The 18,890-nt window shown below is 38.7% G+C and overlaps 1 protein-coding gene across 4 annotated transcripts in view; it reads left to right on the top strand.

Annotated features, from left to right (window-relative positions):
* PTPRA (protein tyrosine phosphatase receptor type A) overlaps positions 1-18,890 on the top strand; it is a 164,297-nt gene that overhangs the window by 40,035 nt on the left and 105,372 nt on the right. For 2 of the 4 annotated variants that reach the window (XM_043885155.1, XM_043885154.1), the window contains exon 2: positions 7,063-7,144. The exons of 1 other annotated variant lie outside the window; for it this stretch is intronic. In XM_043885155.1, coding sequence (XP_043741090.1) covers positions 7,115-7,144 — 30 coding nt within the window. In that variant the 5' untranslated portion in view covers positions 7,063-7,114. Of the gene's footprint in view, positions 1-7,062; positions 7,145-15,997; positions 16,027-18,890 lie in introns of those variants that run through there. One more of the 4 variants, XM_043885158.1, reaches the window with a different exon arrangement.

Below are 18,890 nucleotides of genomic sequence, written 5' to 3'. Positions count from 1 at the left end.
GTTTTCACTCTGCTTCCGACTTGCTCTTAAATTCTTCCCTGTACAAAGCCAAGGACTCTCACTTAGCGGCCTATCCCAGGGACTCTTCCCTAAGACCTAGGATGTGACCATTCTCTCATGCCCCTTTCTGCAACAGTTGAATAAGAAGTAACAAAGAAATAGGGCCCATTGTCCTACAACTGCAAGGAACTGAATTCTACCACAATTGTGTGCACTTGAAAGAGGTTTATTTGAAGATAAAAAAAGATAAGATTGTGTGCTTTAAAGATTGAGTTTAATATACGGAAATATTGGGTGTCATCCAAAATATAAAATTACTTTTACATATTCATTTGTTAATTTTCAGTTTTAAATGGCAGCTTCCTCTTTTAAAAAGCATCAGGAGCCTGGTTTTCTTGTCTGTTTCCTGAGGAAGCAAAAAGGCAGAAACTTGGTGAATAGCAAGACCAGTGGTTGCTATAGTAAGCATGGGACTTCCTGATAATGGCTCTGTTAACAGTAGGAAATGGAACCATGGGAGTGTTCTAATTTGCCATAAGATTTTGTTTCCCATCTTTAGAGTAAGAAGTTCTGCTATACCAAGGAATAGACTCTTCCAGTTTATTTATTTAGTCAGACAGTGATTAAAAAACCTCACTGTCTGTGTACATTGCACCATACTTAGGAGTTTTGGAATTATATGACAAGTATGTACATTTCAAATAGAGCTTTGAAACTTTCCTTCTGAAAGAAGCTTTTCCTCCAGTGGATATTGATGTACCTTGGTTATAGGCCCTATTCAACCAGTGGTGAGAGCATAGATTTTGGAATCATATGTGCCTCGGTTGGAGAAGGAAACCGCAGCCCACTCCAGTATTCTGCCTGGAAAATTCCATGGACAGAGGAGCCTGGTGGGCTATAATCCATGGGGTGACAGAGTCAGACATGACTTAGCGACTAAACCAGCATACCTCAGTTTGAGTCTCAGTCTTGTCACCTACCAGTTGCTTGACTGTGGACAAGTTATTTAACTGTTCTGTGCCACAGTTTCTTCATCTGCAAAATGAAGCATCTATTTTCTGTGCTTGTTTTGAAGATATGTTAAATACCGTGCATTATATACTTTGATACAGTGCCTAACACATACTGCTGCTGCTGCTGCTAAGTCACTTCAGTCGTGTCTGACTGTGCGACCCCATAGACGGCAGCCCACCAGGCTCCGCCGTCCCTGGGATTCTCCAGGCAAGAACACTGGAGTGGGTTGCCATTTCCTTCTCCAGTGCGTGAAAGTGAAAAGTGAAAGTGAAGTCTCTCAGTCGTGTCCGACTGTTCGCGACCCCATGGACTGCAGCCTACCAGGCTCCTCCGTCCATGGGATTTTCCTGGCAAGAGTACTGGAGTGGGTTGCCATTGCCTTCTCCATAACACATACTAAGCATTTACAAATGGTTATTATTGTGATCTTTGTTGAACTGCTGTTTTTTTAGATGTGTCTGGTTATGTCTTTTAATTTTTTTTTCCTTTTACCATGCCTTGTTTTTGTTTCTTTAATTGAATGACTTTGAAGATGTGATTATGATTGAAGGTGCCACTTAGAAAGGAGAGGTGTGTAGAAGGCATAAAGGCTGCTCATAGACCCAGCTGTAGTGGTAACCAGCCACTGTATTGGCATCTCAAATTCATTGTTTCAAGACCCATACAACATTTCAAGGCCTTGGAAAGCACAAAAAGCACCCAGAAAACAAATGGAGCAGTTACTGAAGCACTGAATAAAGATCATTATTATTTGTACTTAATAAATATGTTCCACGTTTGCCTGAGCCTTTAGACAATGCATCTTAAAATTTGCTGTGTTTTTCTTTTTCCTTTAAACGTTACTGTTAAGTTCAAGAATGAGCCAAACTAAAAAGAAACTGTCGTCTTAGAACAGACATATTTCTTACCTTCAAGGATCTTACTGTCAGTTGAAGGAGGCCATAAACACTTAGAATAGTGTGTGACAAGTACTTTACTAGAGGTAATGATTGACTCTCGTGACTAAGGGAGAAGAAGGATTTGGGACACCTAGGATCTCTGGCTTTGGTAAGGGGAAAGACCAGAGCTGGCAAACTGATAGTTTTTGCACAGCCCACAAACTAAGAGTTGTTTTAACATCCTTAAATGGTTGGAAAAAGTCAAATCAAAAGAAGAGTGATATTTTATGACATATGGATATTATGTAAAATTCAAATTTCAGTGTTCTGAAATGAAATTGGACTATAGCTGCACTTAACCTTTTGTCTGTTGCAGCTTTTATGCTACAACAGCAGAGCTGAGTAACTGTGACAGGCTGTGTACACGAGGCTGTATGACCTCCAAAGCCAAATGTTTACTGTGTGGCTCTTCACAGAAAAGGTTTGCTGATTCCTGGGATAGGTGGTGATTTTTATCCACTATTGTTCAGTCACTAAGTTGTGTGCAACTCTTATGACACCATGGACTGCAGCACACAAGTCTTTCCTGCCCTTCACTATGTCCCGGCATTTGCTCAAATTCATGTCCATTGAGGTGGTGATGCCATCCAGCCATCTCATCCTCTGTCACCCCCTTCTCGTCTTGCCCTTATTCCTTCTCATCATCAGGGTCTTTTCCAGTGAGTCAGCTTTTCACATCAGGTGGCCAAAGTATTAGAGCTTCAGCGTCGGTCCTTACAATAAATACTCAGGGTTGATTTCCTTTAGGATTCCTTTAGTTTGGTCTCCATGCTGTCCAGGGAACTGTCAGGAGTCTTTTCCAGCACCACAGTTTGAAAGCATCAATTTTTCAGTGCTTAGCCTTCTTTATAGTCCAGCTCTCACATCCATACATGACTGTTGGAAAAACCATAGCTTTAACTATACAGACCTTTGTTGACAAATTGATGTCTCTGCTTTATAATATGCTTAGGCTGGGTTTGTCATAGCTTTTCTTCCAGGGAGCTAGCATCACCATGATCTTAGTTTTTGGAATGTTGAATTCTAAGCCAGCCTTTTCATTCTCCTCATTCACCTTCATCAAGAAGCTCTTTAGTTCCTCTTTGCTTTCTGCCATTAGGGTGGTATCACCTGCATATCTGAGCTGCTTGATATTTCTCCCAGTAATGTTGATTCCAGCTTGTTGATTCTGGTTGAGTAATGATGGGACTTGTGGCAGTGGTCAGATTCACAATTTGGTGGTATAAATAAGGATTGTGAAATCTTCTTTGAAGATTGTTGTTGACTGTTTATCAAGAGGAGTTCCTGTGGAGACAAAGTGAGAGTGTATATCAAAGGGTGTGAAGTAGAGGAGAAGAGACACTAAGTGTAGTATTGAGAAGATTGGCAGGAAAGGAAAGGGGAGAAAGTGATAGCTGGGAATGGAAGGCATTAGAGATTTCATTTGAAAGGTTCTTTAAGATGGTAAAGGCTTGTGTCTGTTCATGCGCTGAGGGAGTCAGCACTTGGTAACTGCCTGGAATGGTCGTATTAGATGCCACCATTCAATTTTTCATAGAAAGAGATACATTTTGAACAGTTCTTAGGATAATCTTACTTTACCCTTTTTGGAACTGTATGTTTACTGTACTTCCTACATTTAGATATATTACCCCTTTAGCTGGAAAGAGAAATGGACATAGGCATTGAGAAACAAGGCCAACAAATGTTCTTCCCTACGCCTATCTGGGGCATTGATGTCATCTATGAAAACATGAGGGTGAGTGAACAGGCTCCATTGTCTCTTCTGAAAGTCTTTATAAACAAATGAGGAACCCTATGAAAAGTCTGTAAAGCCCAATGCCTGATCTTTTAGTTCCTTGGTACCTGGGCATGTGCTTTTTTTTTTTTTTTTAAGAACACCAGCAATTTGTTTATGACTCACTCCTTAGTGAAATTTTGGACACAGAGTGTACAAAATATACCAATTTATACTACCATTAGAATATTTCCTTAGGACAGAATTTAGTATAGCATCTTCTAATGGTTTTATTATTGTGTATAAGGAATAGATGGTGGTTAAGGAATACTTCCCTGGTGGCTCAGATGGTGAAGAATCTGCCTGCAGTGCAGGAGACCCAGTTCAGTTCCTGGGTTGGGAAGATCCCCTGGAGAAGGAAATGGCTACCCACTGCAGTATTCTTGCCTGGAGAATTCCATGGACAGAGGAACTTGGCAGGCTACAGTTCATGGGGTCACACAGAGTTGGACATGACTGAGCAACTAACTCTAATGAGGAATACTTAAATAGTACAGAGGTCCCACCATTGTTAACATTTTAGTTTATTTAATTGGGAGTCTTATTTTTCCCCAGTGGTTTTTGTTACTCCATCAGTGTAAATAGTACACTTAATATATGTGCCAATTGGGTTCTCCAGGAATTAGCTTGAGATGGAGTAGGAGAGCAAAGGGCTTTTTGAGGAGTAATGCCTGTGAAGTAGCAGAACAGATTAGGTTGGGCATGGGAGGCCATCAGACTGCAATGCACACGTGAAAAAATCTCTTATCAGCCCAGATTGCCAAATTGCCTCATTGGTTGGAAAGGTCTAGGCCATTGTACCACCCCACATTGTCCACTCGTTGGCTAGGGGCAGTCCTGAGGAAAGGGTACCCTCTATTTGAAAACTAAGGTGAATTCTAAAGGGATTAACGGAAGGAAGCTGTCAGCTAACCAGTCTCCACAACTAAGTAAGAAGTCCCTTCTTGAAGAGGGTTCTGAGCAGTAAAACTTTGTGTCTGCTAGGACATAAAGTGACTGTCCTGCTCACATCAGTAGGGTGCCTACTATCAAACAAACCAGAAAACAAGTGTTGGTGAGGATGTGGGGAAATCAGAACATTGTGCACTGTTGGTGGGAATGTAAAGTGGTATATAGCAGCTGTGGAAAACAGTTTGGAGATATTTTTAAAAATTAAACATATAATTACCACATGATTCAGCAATTCTGCTTCTGGTATATGCCCAAAAGAATGGAAAGTGATCCCCAAAGCTCAGCTTCTCTGTACACTGGTGCCGAAATTTGGGGTGAAGTAGAAAAGGGTAGCTTTATTACCTTGTCAGGGAAAGGGGCCCATAGTGGGCTAATGCCCTTAAAACCATGTGTCCCAACTTGAGCAAGATAGTGAGATGTTTTATAGTAATTGTTTAAAGGGGGCGTGATCAGCTTGTGGACATTGTTCTGATGGGTTCAGTCAGGTCAGCTCAGTCATGTCCAACTCCTTGCAACCCCATGGACTGAAGCACGCCAGGCCTCCCTGTCCCATCACCAACTCCCAGAGTTTACTCAGACTCATGGCCATTGAGTCGGTGATGCCATCCAACCATCTCATCCTCTGTCATTCCCTTCTCTTGCCTTCACCCTTTCCCAGCATCAGGGTCTTTTCCAGTGAGTCAGTTCTTTGCATCACGTGGCCAAAGTATTGGAGTTTCAGTTTCAGCGTCAGTCCTTCCAATGAATATTCAGGACTGATTTCCTTTAAGACGGACTGGTTGGATCTCCTTGCGGTCCAAAGGACTCTCAAGAGTCTTCTCCAACACCACAGTTCAAAAGTATCAATTCTTTGGCGCTCAGCTTTCTTTATAGTCCACCTCTCACATCCAAATATGACTACTGGAAAAACCATAGCTTTGACTAGACAGACCTTTGTTGGCAAAGTCATGTCTCTGCTTTTTAATATGCTGTCTAGGCTTGTCATAGCTTTTCTTCCTAAGAGCAAGCGTCTTTTAATTTCGCAGTTCCAATAACCATCTGTAGTGATTTTGGAACACCAAAAAATAAAGTCTCTCACTGTTTCCATTGTTACCCCATCTATTTGCCATGAAGTGATGAGATTGTATGCCGTGATCTTAGTTTTCTGAATGTTGAGTTTTAAGCCAACTTTTTTGCTCTTCTCTTTCACTTTCGTGAAGAGGCTCTTAAGTTCTTCTTTGCTTTCTGCCATAAGTGTGGTGTCATCTGCATATCTGAGGTTGTTGATATTTCTCCTGGCAATCTTAGAGTCGGACATGACTAAGCAACTGAACTGAACTGATGTTGATTCCAGTTTGTGCTTCATCCAGCCTGGCATTTCTCATGATATACTCTGCATATAAGTTAAATATGCAGGGTGACAATATGCAGCCTTGAGTACTCCTTTCCCTATCTGAAAACTATCTGTAGTTCCACGTACAGATCTAACTGTTGCTTCTTGACCTGCATACAGATTTCTCAGGAGGCAGGTAAGGTGGTCTAGTATTCCCATCTCTTTAAGAATTTTCCACACAGTCAAAGGCTTTGGCATAGTCAACAAAGCAGAAGTAGATGTTTTTCTGAAACTCGCTTGCTTTTTCAATGATCCAACAGATGTTGGCAATTTGATCTCTGGTTCCTCTGGAAAAGGTCACTTTTCATTCCTATCCCAAAGAAAGGCAATGCCAAAGAATGTTCAGACTACTGCACAATTGCACTCGTCTCACACACTAGCAAAGTAATGCTCAAAATTCTCCAAGCCAGGCTTCAATAGTACATGAACCATGAACTTCCAGCTGTTCAAGTTGGAGTTAGAAAAGGCAGAGAATATTGAATGCAGACTCTATTGTCTTTTTCCAAGGGAGAAAACTGAGGCTTGAGGAGGTTTATAGATTTGGCCTGGGACACTTAGCTAGACACTTAGGTTGCAGAAGTTGGACCCGAGGGTGTTTTTGACCAATGCTGGGGTTTTCAGCTTTGGCTTTTGGGGATAATTCTTTGTTTTGGAGGGGCCATCTTGTGATTTGTTATTTAAAACTGTCTTCAGACATTGCCAGATGTCCCCTGTGGGAACGTTATGGTACATGAATACCCCTACCGTGGAATAGTCCAGCTTTTTGGACAAGGGAGGGGTGTTCCGTCCTGTCTCCTACAGTAAGGACCTAATATATTGTTGAATTCAGTTCTCATGAGCTCGTCAGTGATCTGAATTAACTATTTAAGATGAAGTTTTGTGCTGTGGCTCCTGGAATGTTCAGTACAACTCTGTGAGATATCTTGGTAGAGTGTACCCCTCTCCCCCAGAACAGCCAGTGCTCTTTAAATAGGGCTGTTTCATATTTCTAAAGGTTGTTTTTTCTTTAGTTGCAGGTGGCACAACTGAAAAAAGTTTTTAATGGAATTCCAATGAGTGTTGATGGATGATGCAGTTCAAGTAGCTAAAGAGGTAAAACCTGAAGTACAAGGAAACATTTGTCACCCAGGTTATTGTCTTCACAAAATATAGCTGAAATCAGATTTTCTCCCACTCCCATTTAATTTCCAAGCTATAAGAGTAGTTTTTTTTTTTTAACAGAATATTTTTATTTATTTATTTGGCTGTGTCAAGTCTTAGTTGCGGCATGCGGGATCTTGAGTTGCAGCATGAGAACTCCTAGTTGTGGCCTGTGGGATCTAGCTTCTCTACTAGGGATCGAACCCAGGCACCCTGCATTGGGAACATAGAGTCTTAGCCACTGGATCACCGGGGAAGTCCCAAGAGCAGGTTGTGTGTGTGTGTGTGCTTAAAAATGTTATCATTGGTTAAGACACTGGTTCTCAACCTGGTCATGAACCAGGATCACTTAAAGAGCTTTAAGAAATAAAAGACCAAAGTCTGTACCCTGCTGTCCTGCCCTTGTTGAATCAAAGTTTCTGTGGGTAGAGCAGAGATGATCCTGATGTCAACTACAAATTGGCACTTGCCATTTACCTCTGCAAGGATCAAATTACTTGCTGAGACCGTTGACCTTCAACCCCACCCTGAAAGGATTCAGGGTGGAGATCAGGAATGAAGCATTCTGTGCTTTGGGAAGAACTGGCAGAACAGGCCTTCAGATAGTTAGATATTTTCAGGAGATTTTATGAGCCTGCTTCTTGCATCTCCTCATCTAGAAAAGCACTAAAATCTTTCATGGTGACATGTGCTTCTTGTGACTAGCAGTCACCTTTACGAGGCTGGCAGCAACATTCTGCAGAAATGTGTGCCTGATTGCATATATTCTGCCTTTACCAAAATCACATAATACACTGGCCTTCCTACCACCTCTTCAGAAGGGTTTCTCAGAGCTGTCTGAATTGCTGCCTCCTAGGTTATAATTGTCATTTTGCTCCAAATAAAACTTAACTCACAACTCACATTGTGCATTTTTTTTTAGTTGACACTGATATGGATCCTTGTTGAAGAGCTGATGCACTGAGAGTTTCAAAGAATTCAGTACTCAGTTTGTGTAGCATTAAACAACAACTTGTATTAAAAAGGAAAAGTAAATTTTCATTATCAACTTACTCATCATTCCAAGTTTTAAACAGCAGTGTAAAGCAGCGCTGTAATTTTGGAAAATCATTGAGTGTTTTCTACAAGCTAAACATACATGTATCCAATAATCCAGAAATTCTACCCCTAGGTATTTACCCTTGAGAAATGAAAATATATGTCTACATAAAGATTTGCATGTAAATATTCACTATAGCTTTATTTATAATAGCAAAAAAAGAAAAAAAGAAATAATCAAATGTCTAAAAACGGGTGAAAAGATGAATATATTGTGATACATTCATACAATGGAATTGTACTCAGCAATAGAGAGTAATGAACGACTGCAAAACAATATGGATGAATCTCACAGATATATATAAGAAGCCAGACACACAAAAAAGTAGATAACAGTTTGGTTACCAGGAGATATGATGATAGAAATCAGACTAGTGGTTCTTCTGGCAGGAGTTGGGAAAAGGAAAAGGAATGAGAGCAGCACTGAAAAGGTGTTACATGTTAAAGTATTCATATACATATTTTTGTTGTTGTTGTTGTACAAAAATACGTAACATAAAAACCATTTTAATCAGTTGTAAAGTGTACAAATCATTGACATTAAGTATATTTGTATTGTTGTGCAGCCATCATCACCACCAGCAGTCTCTAGAATTTCATCTTCCTCAACTGAAATTCCGTACCCTTTATAGCTAACTCCGCATTTCCCTTTTTCTGAATTCCTGGGAACCACATTCTGCTTTCCCTGACTACTTTGACTACTCTAGGTACACATGTAAGTGGAACCGCACAGTATTTGTCATTTTGTGTCTAGCTTATTTCACTTAGTATAATATCTTCAAGGTTTATTCATGTTGTAGCATGGATCAGAATTTCTATCCTTTTTAAGGCCAAATGATCTTCTGCTGTGCATATATGCCACATTTTGTTTATTCATCCTTCAGTGGACATTTGGGTTGTCTATACCTTTTGGCTGTTGTGAGTAATGTTACTATGAATTGTTATTGTTATTGTTCAGTCGGTAAGTCATGTCCAACTCTTGCAACTCCATGGAGATTATACCAGCCTTCCCTGTCCTTCATGATATTGTGAAATTTCCTCATATTCATGTCCACTGAGTTGGCGATATTATCTAAACATCTCATCCTCTGCCAACCCCTTCTTTTACTTTCAATCTTTCTCAGCATCAGGGTCTTTTCCAAGGAGTCAGCTCTTCACATCAGGGGCCAGAGTATAGGAGCTTCAGCATCAGTCCTTCCAGTGAATATTCAGGGTTGCTTTCCTTTAGGATTGACCAGTGGACCTCTTTAAAGGCTATGGGGCTCTCAAGAGCCTTCTTCAGCACCATAGTTCAAAAGTGTCAGTTCTTTGGCACTTAGCCTTCCAGCTCTCACATCTGTACATAACTACTGGAAAAGCATAGCTTTGAGTATATAGACCTTTGTCGGCAAAATGATGTCTCTTCTTTTTAATATGCCGTTTAGGTTTGTCATAGCTTTTCTTCCAAGGAGCAGGTGTCTTTTAATTTCATGGATGCAGTCACCATCTGCAGTAAGTTTGGAGCCCAAGATAAAACCTGTGACTGTTTCCACTTTTTCCACATCTATTTGCTATGAAGTGATGAGACCAGATGCCATGGTCTTAGTTTTTTGAATGTTGAATGTTAAGCCCACTTTTTTACTCTCCTCTTTCACCCTCATCAAGAGGCTCTTTAGTTCCTCTTCACTTTCTGCCATTAGAGTGGTATCATGTGCATAATCTGAGGTTATTGATAACTTCTCCTGGCAGTGTTGATTCCAGCTTGTGATTCATCCAGCCTGGCATTTCACATGATGTACTCTGCATTTAATTTAAGTAAGCAGGGTAACAATATACAGCCTTGTCGTACTGCTTTCCCAATTTTGAACCAATCTGTTGTTCCATATCTGGTTCTAACAGTTGCTTCTTGACCTGCATACAGGTTTCTCAGGAGGCAGGTGAGGTGGTCCAGTACTCCCATCTCTTTAAGAATTTTCCAGTTTGTTGTGGTCCACACAAAGGCTTTAGCGTAGTGAATGAAGCAGAAGTAGACATTTTTCTGGAATTCCCTTGCTTTCTTCATAATCCAGCGAATGTTAGCAGTTTGATCTCTGGTTCCTCTGCCTCTTTGAAACCCAACTTGTACACCTGGAAGTTCTGGGTTCACTTACTGCTGAAGCCAAGCTTGAAGAATTTTGAGCATAACCTTGTTTGTTTCACAGCATCATCTTTTAGGAATTTAAATAGTTCAACTGGAATTTTCTTTCTGGAGTTCCTGATTTTCTTTTTTCTTGTCTTTTTTTTTTTTTTTTGTCTATCTTTATTATTATCCTACTGTTCCCCATGCTGTCAATCATATACATTCTAGTCTATTATTCTTGAGGTCATCTGCATGGCTCTTTCTTGGGATTTTCCTCATTGCATTTTTGAGTTGGATCCTTCCCCCTGATCTTAGATCTCAGTTTTGGTTTGTTTTTTTTTTAATTAAAAATTAAAAGCTTTTCTTTTTTTGCTGAAGTTCATTCTCAAGTAACTTCTTAAGAGAAAGAGTACCCAGCAGATAAACTGATTCTTCTGATGTCTGTTCTCCCCTCATGTTTGAGTGATGGTTGGGTTTAGAATTCTAAGTTGCAGGTTATTTTCCCTCTGAACTTTGAAAGTCATTGCTTGGTTTTTTTCTGGCATTCATTGTTCATCATAAGAAGTGAAATTTAGTCTTATTTTGTTTCCTGTAGGAAATTTATTTTCTCATTTCTCTGAAAACTTCTCTTTTTTCCATATATAGTTAATCATGAACAGTACGGGTGTGAACTGCACACTTGAACTCCTCTTATACACAAATTTTTAAAAATAAATACAGGTATACTTCGAAGATATTGTGAGTTTGGTTCCAGACCACTGCAATAAAGTGAGTCACATAATTTTTTTTTGGTATCTCAGTACATATAAAAGCTACGTTTAGGGGGAATTCCCTGGTGGTCCAGTGGCTAGGGCTCCACTCTCTCACTGCTGAGGGCCCAGCTTCAATCCCTGGTATGACTGTGATGATACCACAAACCACATGAGACAGTCCAAAAAAAAGAAAAAGAAAAATTTGTACCAAGTGTGCAATCATATTAAGTCTAAAAAAAAAATCTAAGTACCTTAATTAAGAAATACTTTATTGGTGAAAAATGAACTTTCAGTCAATCATAATCTTTTTGCAATAGTAACCTCAAAGATCACAGATCACCATAACAAATATAATAATGAACATATTCAAAATATTGCAAGAACTAACCAAACGGGGTGCAGAGACACAGAGTAAGCAAATGCTACTGGAAAATGGTACCGACAGACTTGCTTGATGCAGGATTGCCACAGACCTTCAGTTTGTAAAAAACAGTTTCTGCAAAGCATAGTAGTGTCAAGTGCAATAAAAAGAGGTATAGTTGAATGTACTATATAGCACCATATGATGGTTGAATCTGAGGATGCAAAACCTGGGATGTGGAAGGCCAACTATATAAAGTTGTACGTGAATTTTTTTTTTTTTTGGCTGCGGTAGGTCTTCCTTGCTGTGTGTTGACTTTTCTACAGTTTCATCCAGATGGGGTGGCTGCTGTCTAGTTGTGGTGCCTGGGCTTCTCGTTATGGTGGCTTCTCTGTTCTTGTGCAGCACAGGCTTTGGGGCGCAGTAGTTGTGGCACATGGGCTTCTTTGCCCCAGGCAGTGTGAGATCTTCCAGGACCAGGAATCGAACCTTGTCCCCTGCATTGGCAGATGGATGCTTTTTTTAAAGTTTATTGTTAATTGGAAGGTAATTGCTTTACAGTGCTGTGTTGGTCCCTGCCATACATCAACATATGTCCCCTCCCTCCTGCCTCCTACCCTCTAGATTGTCACAGAGCACTGGGTTTAGAGCCCTCTGTCATATGGCAAATTCCTACTGGCTGTCTGTTAATGTATGGTACTGTGTATGTTTCAGTGCTAGTCTCAATTCATCCCGCCCTCTCCTTCCCCTCCACTGTGTCCACAAGTCTGTTCTCTATTATATCTAGCAGATGGATTCTTAGGCATTCTTTATACATGGATTTTTGACTGTTGGGGACTGGTGGCGGTAATGGGGGTCTGGTTGGCACCTTTAACCCCCCAAGTTGTTCAAGGATCAGTTGTAGTCTAAAAACTCCATAGTGGTGTACTTGATGGGTCCCTTAATCTGTTTGTTGTTGTTGTTTTTATTTTTGAAAATGTTTATTTTTTTGGCTGCATTGGCTCTTGGTTGCAGCATAAGGGATCTTTCTTTGCAGCACACGGGCTTTTCTTAGTTATGGCATGCAGCCTTAGTTGCTTTCTGTTACGTGGAATCCTGTTTTCCCAATCAGGATCCAACCCATGTCCCCTGCATTGGAAGGTGAATTCTCAGTCACTGGACCACCAGGAAAGTCCTAGCCCCCTTAATCTGCAGACTCATATTTTTCATGTTTAATGATTGCCTTATGTTTTTCTTAGATGACATCCTCCGCTCCGTTTTCTTCTTTCTCTCAGAAATTCTAATTTGGGCCTCTTGGATTGCTCTTATAATGTTCTTATCTATTCGCACCTGTTTTCAAACTCTTTTTCTTTGGTTTCCTTTTTTCAGGTCTCTCTTCTGGGAGATTGTCATGACTTTGTCTCTCATTCTTTCTATTGAATTATTTTCAGTTTATTTAAAAATTTTCTAGAACTGTTTCTTGTGTTATGATTTTGCTTCTTTTTTTTGTTTTATCACTGAAGATAGTTTTTAAAAATTTTCTTTTTTTTTTTCTGGAATCATTCCTGTTTCCTCCAGTCATTTTCTTTTCCTATTTATCTTTGGTGATCCTTGCCTATTCTTTCGTTTTTAAGAATGAAAGTTTAGAAAAGTTGAGTAACAGCTTTGAGTACATAGGAAAGACTTGTCAGCTGGCAGAGTAAGTGGGCATGAGCTGGCTGTTAAACTTTGAAGAATGCAGAGGACTTGACCATAGCATTAGCTCTCTTCGTTTTTCCTATTCTCCCAACTTTAGTCCCTGCTGTATATTTAAGCAAATTCTTTCTTATTTACTTAATGTACATCACTGCTTCTGAACAGTGTCGTCATTAATGAGGGTGAGGTAAGATTGTGTGAGCTGACATAAAAAAATGACCATAAAATAGTGTAGGACAAAAAAAAGAAAAATCAAGTTACAGACTTCTGGTTCATGATGCCAGATTAAAGACATTTATTTGTTCTTTCTTTCTGATAGCACCTCACTGAAATGATAGTGGAGGAATAATAATAATAATAAAAGTAAATAAAAAATAATTTAACAATGAGAAAGATGCATTAGGGCCTATAGTAGGTGAAAGAAAGGGAATTGGGAGAGAAGAACTAAATGGAGGAAGCCACAGCCCAGAAAACTCATGGGATGCGCTCGTGATCAGGAGGGATCTGTGGTAGGAAAGGCCCAAGATGTGGAAATGTTGGCAGTGAAGCAGGCACTGACTGAAGAAAATTTACTTAAACATTTGTGGATACTCTAACCCTAGGCTGCTAGGAGTCCGAAGATTTCTAGTTTGTGGCAGCAGGAACCCCAAAGGAAAGTTCCAACTGCTGATCACATCCCAGAGTGGCTGTGGAAATGAGGAACAGAGTGAGCTGTTACTACCAACATGAATGCATTACTATTTTCATCCTCATCACTACATGTGCAAATTTTGACGTTCAAGGAACCTATAGAATGCTTCTTAGGGGAAAAGTTTTAAGAGTAAAGTCTTACAAATTTGAGTGTTATGATATTGAGTTATATAGAATCTGAGTTTCTCATCTTGAAGGTGTACGTTAAGGTGAGGGCTTAATTGAAGCCAGAAAAGTCAAGGCAAAGAAATGTGTAATTTGAGTACAAATGATCATTTTGGTCATAGTGAAGGATTAGTGAATAAGGAACAGGTGTATGGGGAAACTTGGAAAATGCCTGCAGTGTACTAGATTTTATGATGGAGTTTTACATGTAGATATATTTACATTTATATTACTTTTTTTTTTGGTTATGCTCTGTGGTATATGGGATCTTAGTTGGAGGTCCTACCCACTGGACCACCAGGGAATTCCCTATATTATTTTTTTTCTAGTACTCATAACAGTCCCCTGTTATCAGTGGGAAACATTGCTATTTTAAAGATGAGGAAATGAAAACTCAAAACATAAAAACCAAGAGATTTTTCTAAGCTGTAGTCGTCTCAGAGCTAAGATTCATACACAAGTTTGTGTGACTTCACGGTCCATGTTTTTTCACTCTACTCTGTTGGCTCTCTAAGGAAAAGAATTGCTTTCTCAATTTCTCATGTATGATGAAAACTATAGTATGTTTCTAAACCAAGCATTGTTAGTCTTTTGTTCCTCATGTATTGGGCATTTGCTGAGTGAAGATTCTGCTTTCAAGGAGTGTATAGCATAAGTTAGGGACACAAAAAAGAAGTTTGCCTGAGGGCCATGAGCTCATTGAAGGCAAGAACTGTTTTTGTTTTTTGTTTTGTTTGTTTTCCTGTTTTTTTGGCTGCCAGATCTTCGTTCCCCTACCAGGCATCAACCCCTGCAGTGGAAGCACAATGTCTTAACTACTAGACCACCAGGGAAGTCCCAGACAAGGACTGGTTTTAATTGGCTTTCTGAATCCAGCACTGAAATTTTATCAAATTGTCTAACCACTGCCATAATCAGGATACAGTACTGTTTTACCACCACAAAGAAGAAAAAAATCCCTCATGCTACCCCTTTATAATCACCAGATCCTCTCCCCAGCATAACTGTGGCAGCCTATCACTGTGAAAGTCACTCAGTCGTGTCCAGCTCTTTGCAACCCCATTGACTGGACAATCCATGGAATTCTTCAGGGGATCTTCCCAACCCAGGGATCAATCAAATCCCTCATTGCAGGTGGATTCTTTACCATCTGAGCCATCAGGGAAGCCCAAGAATATTGAAGTGGGTAGCCTATCCTTTCTCCAAGGGATCTTCCTGACCCAGGAATCAAACCAGGGTCTCCTGCATTGCAGGCAGATTCTTTACCAGCTGAGCTACCAGTGAAGCAATCTATCACTGAAATGAAAATCACAAGTTTTTCACTTTAGAATGGTATATAAATGGAATGTGTTGTAACCTTTTGAGATTGGCTTTTTCACTCAGCATAATGCCTTTGAGATCCATCCAAGTTTTTGTGTGTGTCAGTAATTTGTTCTTTTTTTGTAGCTAAGTAGTACTACATTGTATGAATGTGTTGCAGTTTATTCATCTTCTTGGTGAAAGACATTTGTATTAAGTCCAATTTGGAGGTATACAAAAAACTGTTATGAACATTCATGTACACATTGTTTGTGTGGACATGTTTTCCATTTCTCTGGGATAAATGCCCAGAAGTGCCATGGTTATGTTGTATGCTAAGTGTATGTTTAGTTTTTAAAGAAACTGCCAAACTACTTTCTGGGCAGGTTATAAAAATTTTGCATTTCCACTAGCATTATATGAAAAATGAAGTTTCTCTCTATCCTCACTAGCATTTGGCATTGTCAATGTTTAAAAATTTTTGGTCATTCTGAAAGGTGTTGTAATTGTATCTCATCATGTCTTTAATTTGCATTTGCTTGATTTCTCATGATAGTGAACATCTTCATGTCCTTATTTGCCATCTGAATATATTCTTCAGTGAATATTTCTTCATGTGTTTGCCCATATTCTAATGAGATTCTTTGTTTTCTCACTTTTGTGTTTAGAGACTTTCCGGATAAGTGTTCTTTATAAGGTATGTGTTTTCTCCCCAGTCTGTGTCTTGTCTTTTAATCTTCCTAACAGGGTCTTTGATAAACTTGATTTTTAATTTTGATGAAGGCCAGTCCTCTCTTACAGGTCTTGCTTTGGTGTCATGTCTAAAAACTGTTTTCCCAACTCTAGGTCAGAAAAGTTGTCTCCGATGTTTTCTTGTACCATTTTTTATAGTTTTACCCTTTATCTTTGCATCTAAGATCCATGTGCAGTTAATTTTTACATAAATTTTGGATCTGTGTTTTTTCTTTGCCTATGGAAGTCCATTTGCTCCATCCCCATTTATTGAAAAGACTATTCTTCCTTCACTGGATTGCTTTTATATCTTTGCCAGAAATCAGTTAGGCATAATTGTGAGTCTTTGCCAGAAATCAGTTAGGCATAATTGTGAGTCTGTGTCTGGTTTCTCTGTCCTGTTTTATTGATCTCTGTGTCTGTCCCTTCTTCAGTACCATACACTCTTGATTGCTGAAGCTATATGGTAAGTTTTCAATTTGATAATATTGTTCCTCCAAGTTTTCAGTATTGTTTTATTCTGAATCATTTATCTTTTCATATAAATTTTAGAATCACCTTGTCTGTCTACTAAAAAAAATTGTCTGTAACTTCTCTGTATTTACCAAAAAAAAATGCTGTGGTACTTCCCTGGTGATTCAGTGGTTAAGACTCCACACTTCTACTTCAGGAGGCACAATTTCAATCCCTGACTGGGGAAGATCAGCATGCTGTGTGGTGTAGCCAAAAAAAAGGGGGGAAAAAAACTATGATCTTTTTATAGGATTTGTGTTAAATCTATAGATCATTTTAGGGAGAGTTGACAGCTATACTAACGTTGAGTGGTCCAAAACATGCACACAGTATGTCTTTCCATTTATTTAGGCCTTACTTCATTAGTGCTTTATAAATTTCAGCATACTAGATTCTAAACATGTTATGTTAAATTTATACTTACATATTTTCTGTTTGAGGGAGTGATTGTAAACAGTGTTACATTTAAGTTTGCTTTTTCTTTAGGCATTCTTAGTATAGTAAAATATTACTGATTTTTCTGTGTTGATCTTAATATCTTGTGACATTGTTAAACTAAGTAGTTTCAAGAGTTTTAAAATTGATTCCTTCCGGTTTTCTATGAGGTTAATCATGTCCCCTACTTTGCAATCTGTGGAAAATTTTATTTCCTTTTCTTGCCTTATTGCACTGGCTAGGACTTGGGGTACTATGTTAAATAGGAATGGTGAGAGCAGGTATCTTGGCTTTATTCATAATTTTAGGAGGAAGTATTCAGACTAGGTTTTTTGTTTTTGTTTTGTTTAGATGCCTTTTGTCAGGTAGTGGGAGAAATTCCTTAAATTTCAAGTTTGCTGAGCGTTTTTCTCATGAGTGATAGTTGGGTTGTGTCAAATGTTTTCTCTGCCTCTGTTGATAGAATCTGTTGATTAACAGTTTTTTTGGAAGCAGCCTTACATTCCTGGGATAAATCACACTTGTTTATGGTATATTTTTCTTTTTATGTATTTTTATGCATTCGATTTGGTAATATTCTGCTGAGGATTTTTGTTTCTATGTTCATAAGGGAAATAGGTCTGTAATTTTGTTTTTGTTTACTGTCTGGTTTTATCAGGATAATATCAGTATAAAAATGAGAATTGGAAAGTGTTCATCTTCTGTTTTTTGGAAGAGATAGAATGGGTGTTATTATCGTAAGTGTAGAATGGATATTATTTCCTTTTTAAATATTTGTGGGACTTGCCATTGAAGCCATCTTGGCCTTAAGATTCGTTTTTCTGAAGTTAAACATTTCTTTAAAAGTTACAGGAGTTTGTGATTTTCCAGGAATTTGTGCATTTTGTCTGATTTGTTGGATTTCTGTATACAGTTGTTCTTAGTATCCCCTTATCCTTTTGATGTCTGTGGTTTCTGTAGTGATATCCCTTCTTTACAGTTGTGAAGGTTTGCTCGATGAACCAGGATGTGGTCTGTCTTAGAGAGTATTCCATAAGAGTATACAAAAAAAGTCTAGCCTGCTGTTGGATGGAGTGTCCTATAAATGTTAGTTAGGTCTTGTTGGTTGATGGTAGTGTTCTTTCTGTTGCTGATTTTCAGTCAAGGTTTTTTGTCAGTTACTGAGAGGGGGTTATTGATTTGTCTTTCTCTGCTTTCAATTAGGCCAGTTTTTGCTTCTTGTATTTTGAAGCTGTTTTCTGGTGCATACACATTTAGAATCTTATGTCTATTTAAAATTGGCCCTTTAATCATTATGTATTATTCCTTTTTGTTCCTGATAATTTTCCTTGTTCTGAAAAATACTTTATCCAGTGTAACATGGCTACTTCAGCTTTCTTTTGTTCCATGTTTGCATGGTATGTCTCTCCTCATTCATTTTTTTAAAAAAATTTGACAAAAAAACTTAGGCAGTTCAAAGTAGAAAATACAGAGCTCCCATATACCCTCTTCTTGCCAACTCCCACCAGTTTCCCTTACTAACATTTTGCATTAATGTGGTTAATTTGTTAGAACTGATAAACCAATATTGATACATTATTATTAACTAGAAGTTCATAGATTACATTAGGATTCATTCTTTGTATTGTACATTTTATAGATTTTAACAAATACACAATGACATATATCCATTACAGTATCATACCAAATAGTTTCACTACCCTAAAAACCTTTTGTGCTATACTTTTTTATCCTTCCTTTTTTCCTTCTAAAACATGGAATCCATTTATTTCTAACCTTTCTATATCATTATATTTGAAGTAAATTTATTATAGACAGCATATGAAGTGAATTGAAGTGAAAGTCACTCAGTCATGTGCAACTCTTTGCAACCTCATGTAC

Source organism: Cervus elaphus, chromosome 23 (genome assembly GCF_910594005.1).
Source record: "Cervus elaphus chromosome 23, mCerEla1.1, whole genome shotgun sequence".
In the NCBI taxonomy this organism is placed as follows: domain Eukaryota; kingdom Metazoa; phylum Chordata; class Mammalia; order Artiodactyla; family Cervidae; genus Cervus; species Cervus elaphus.
Note: the sequence above shows the minus strand (reverse complement) of the source record. Positions and strands in the feature narration are given on the sequence as shown.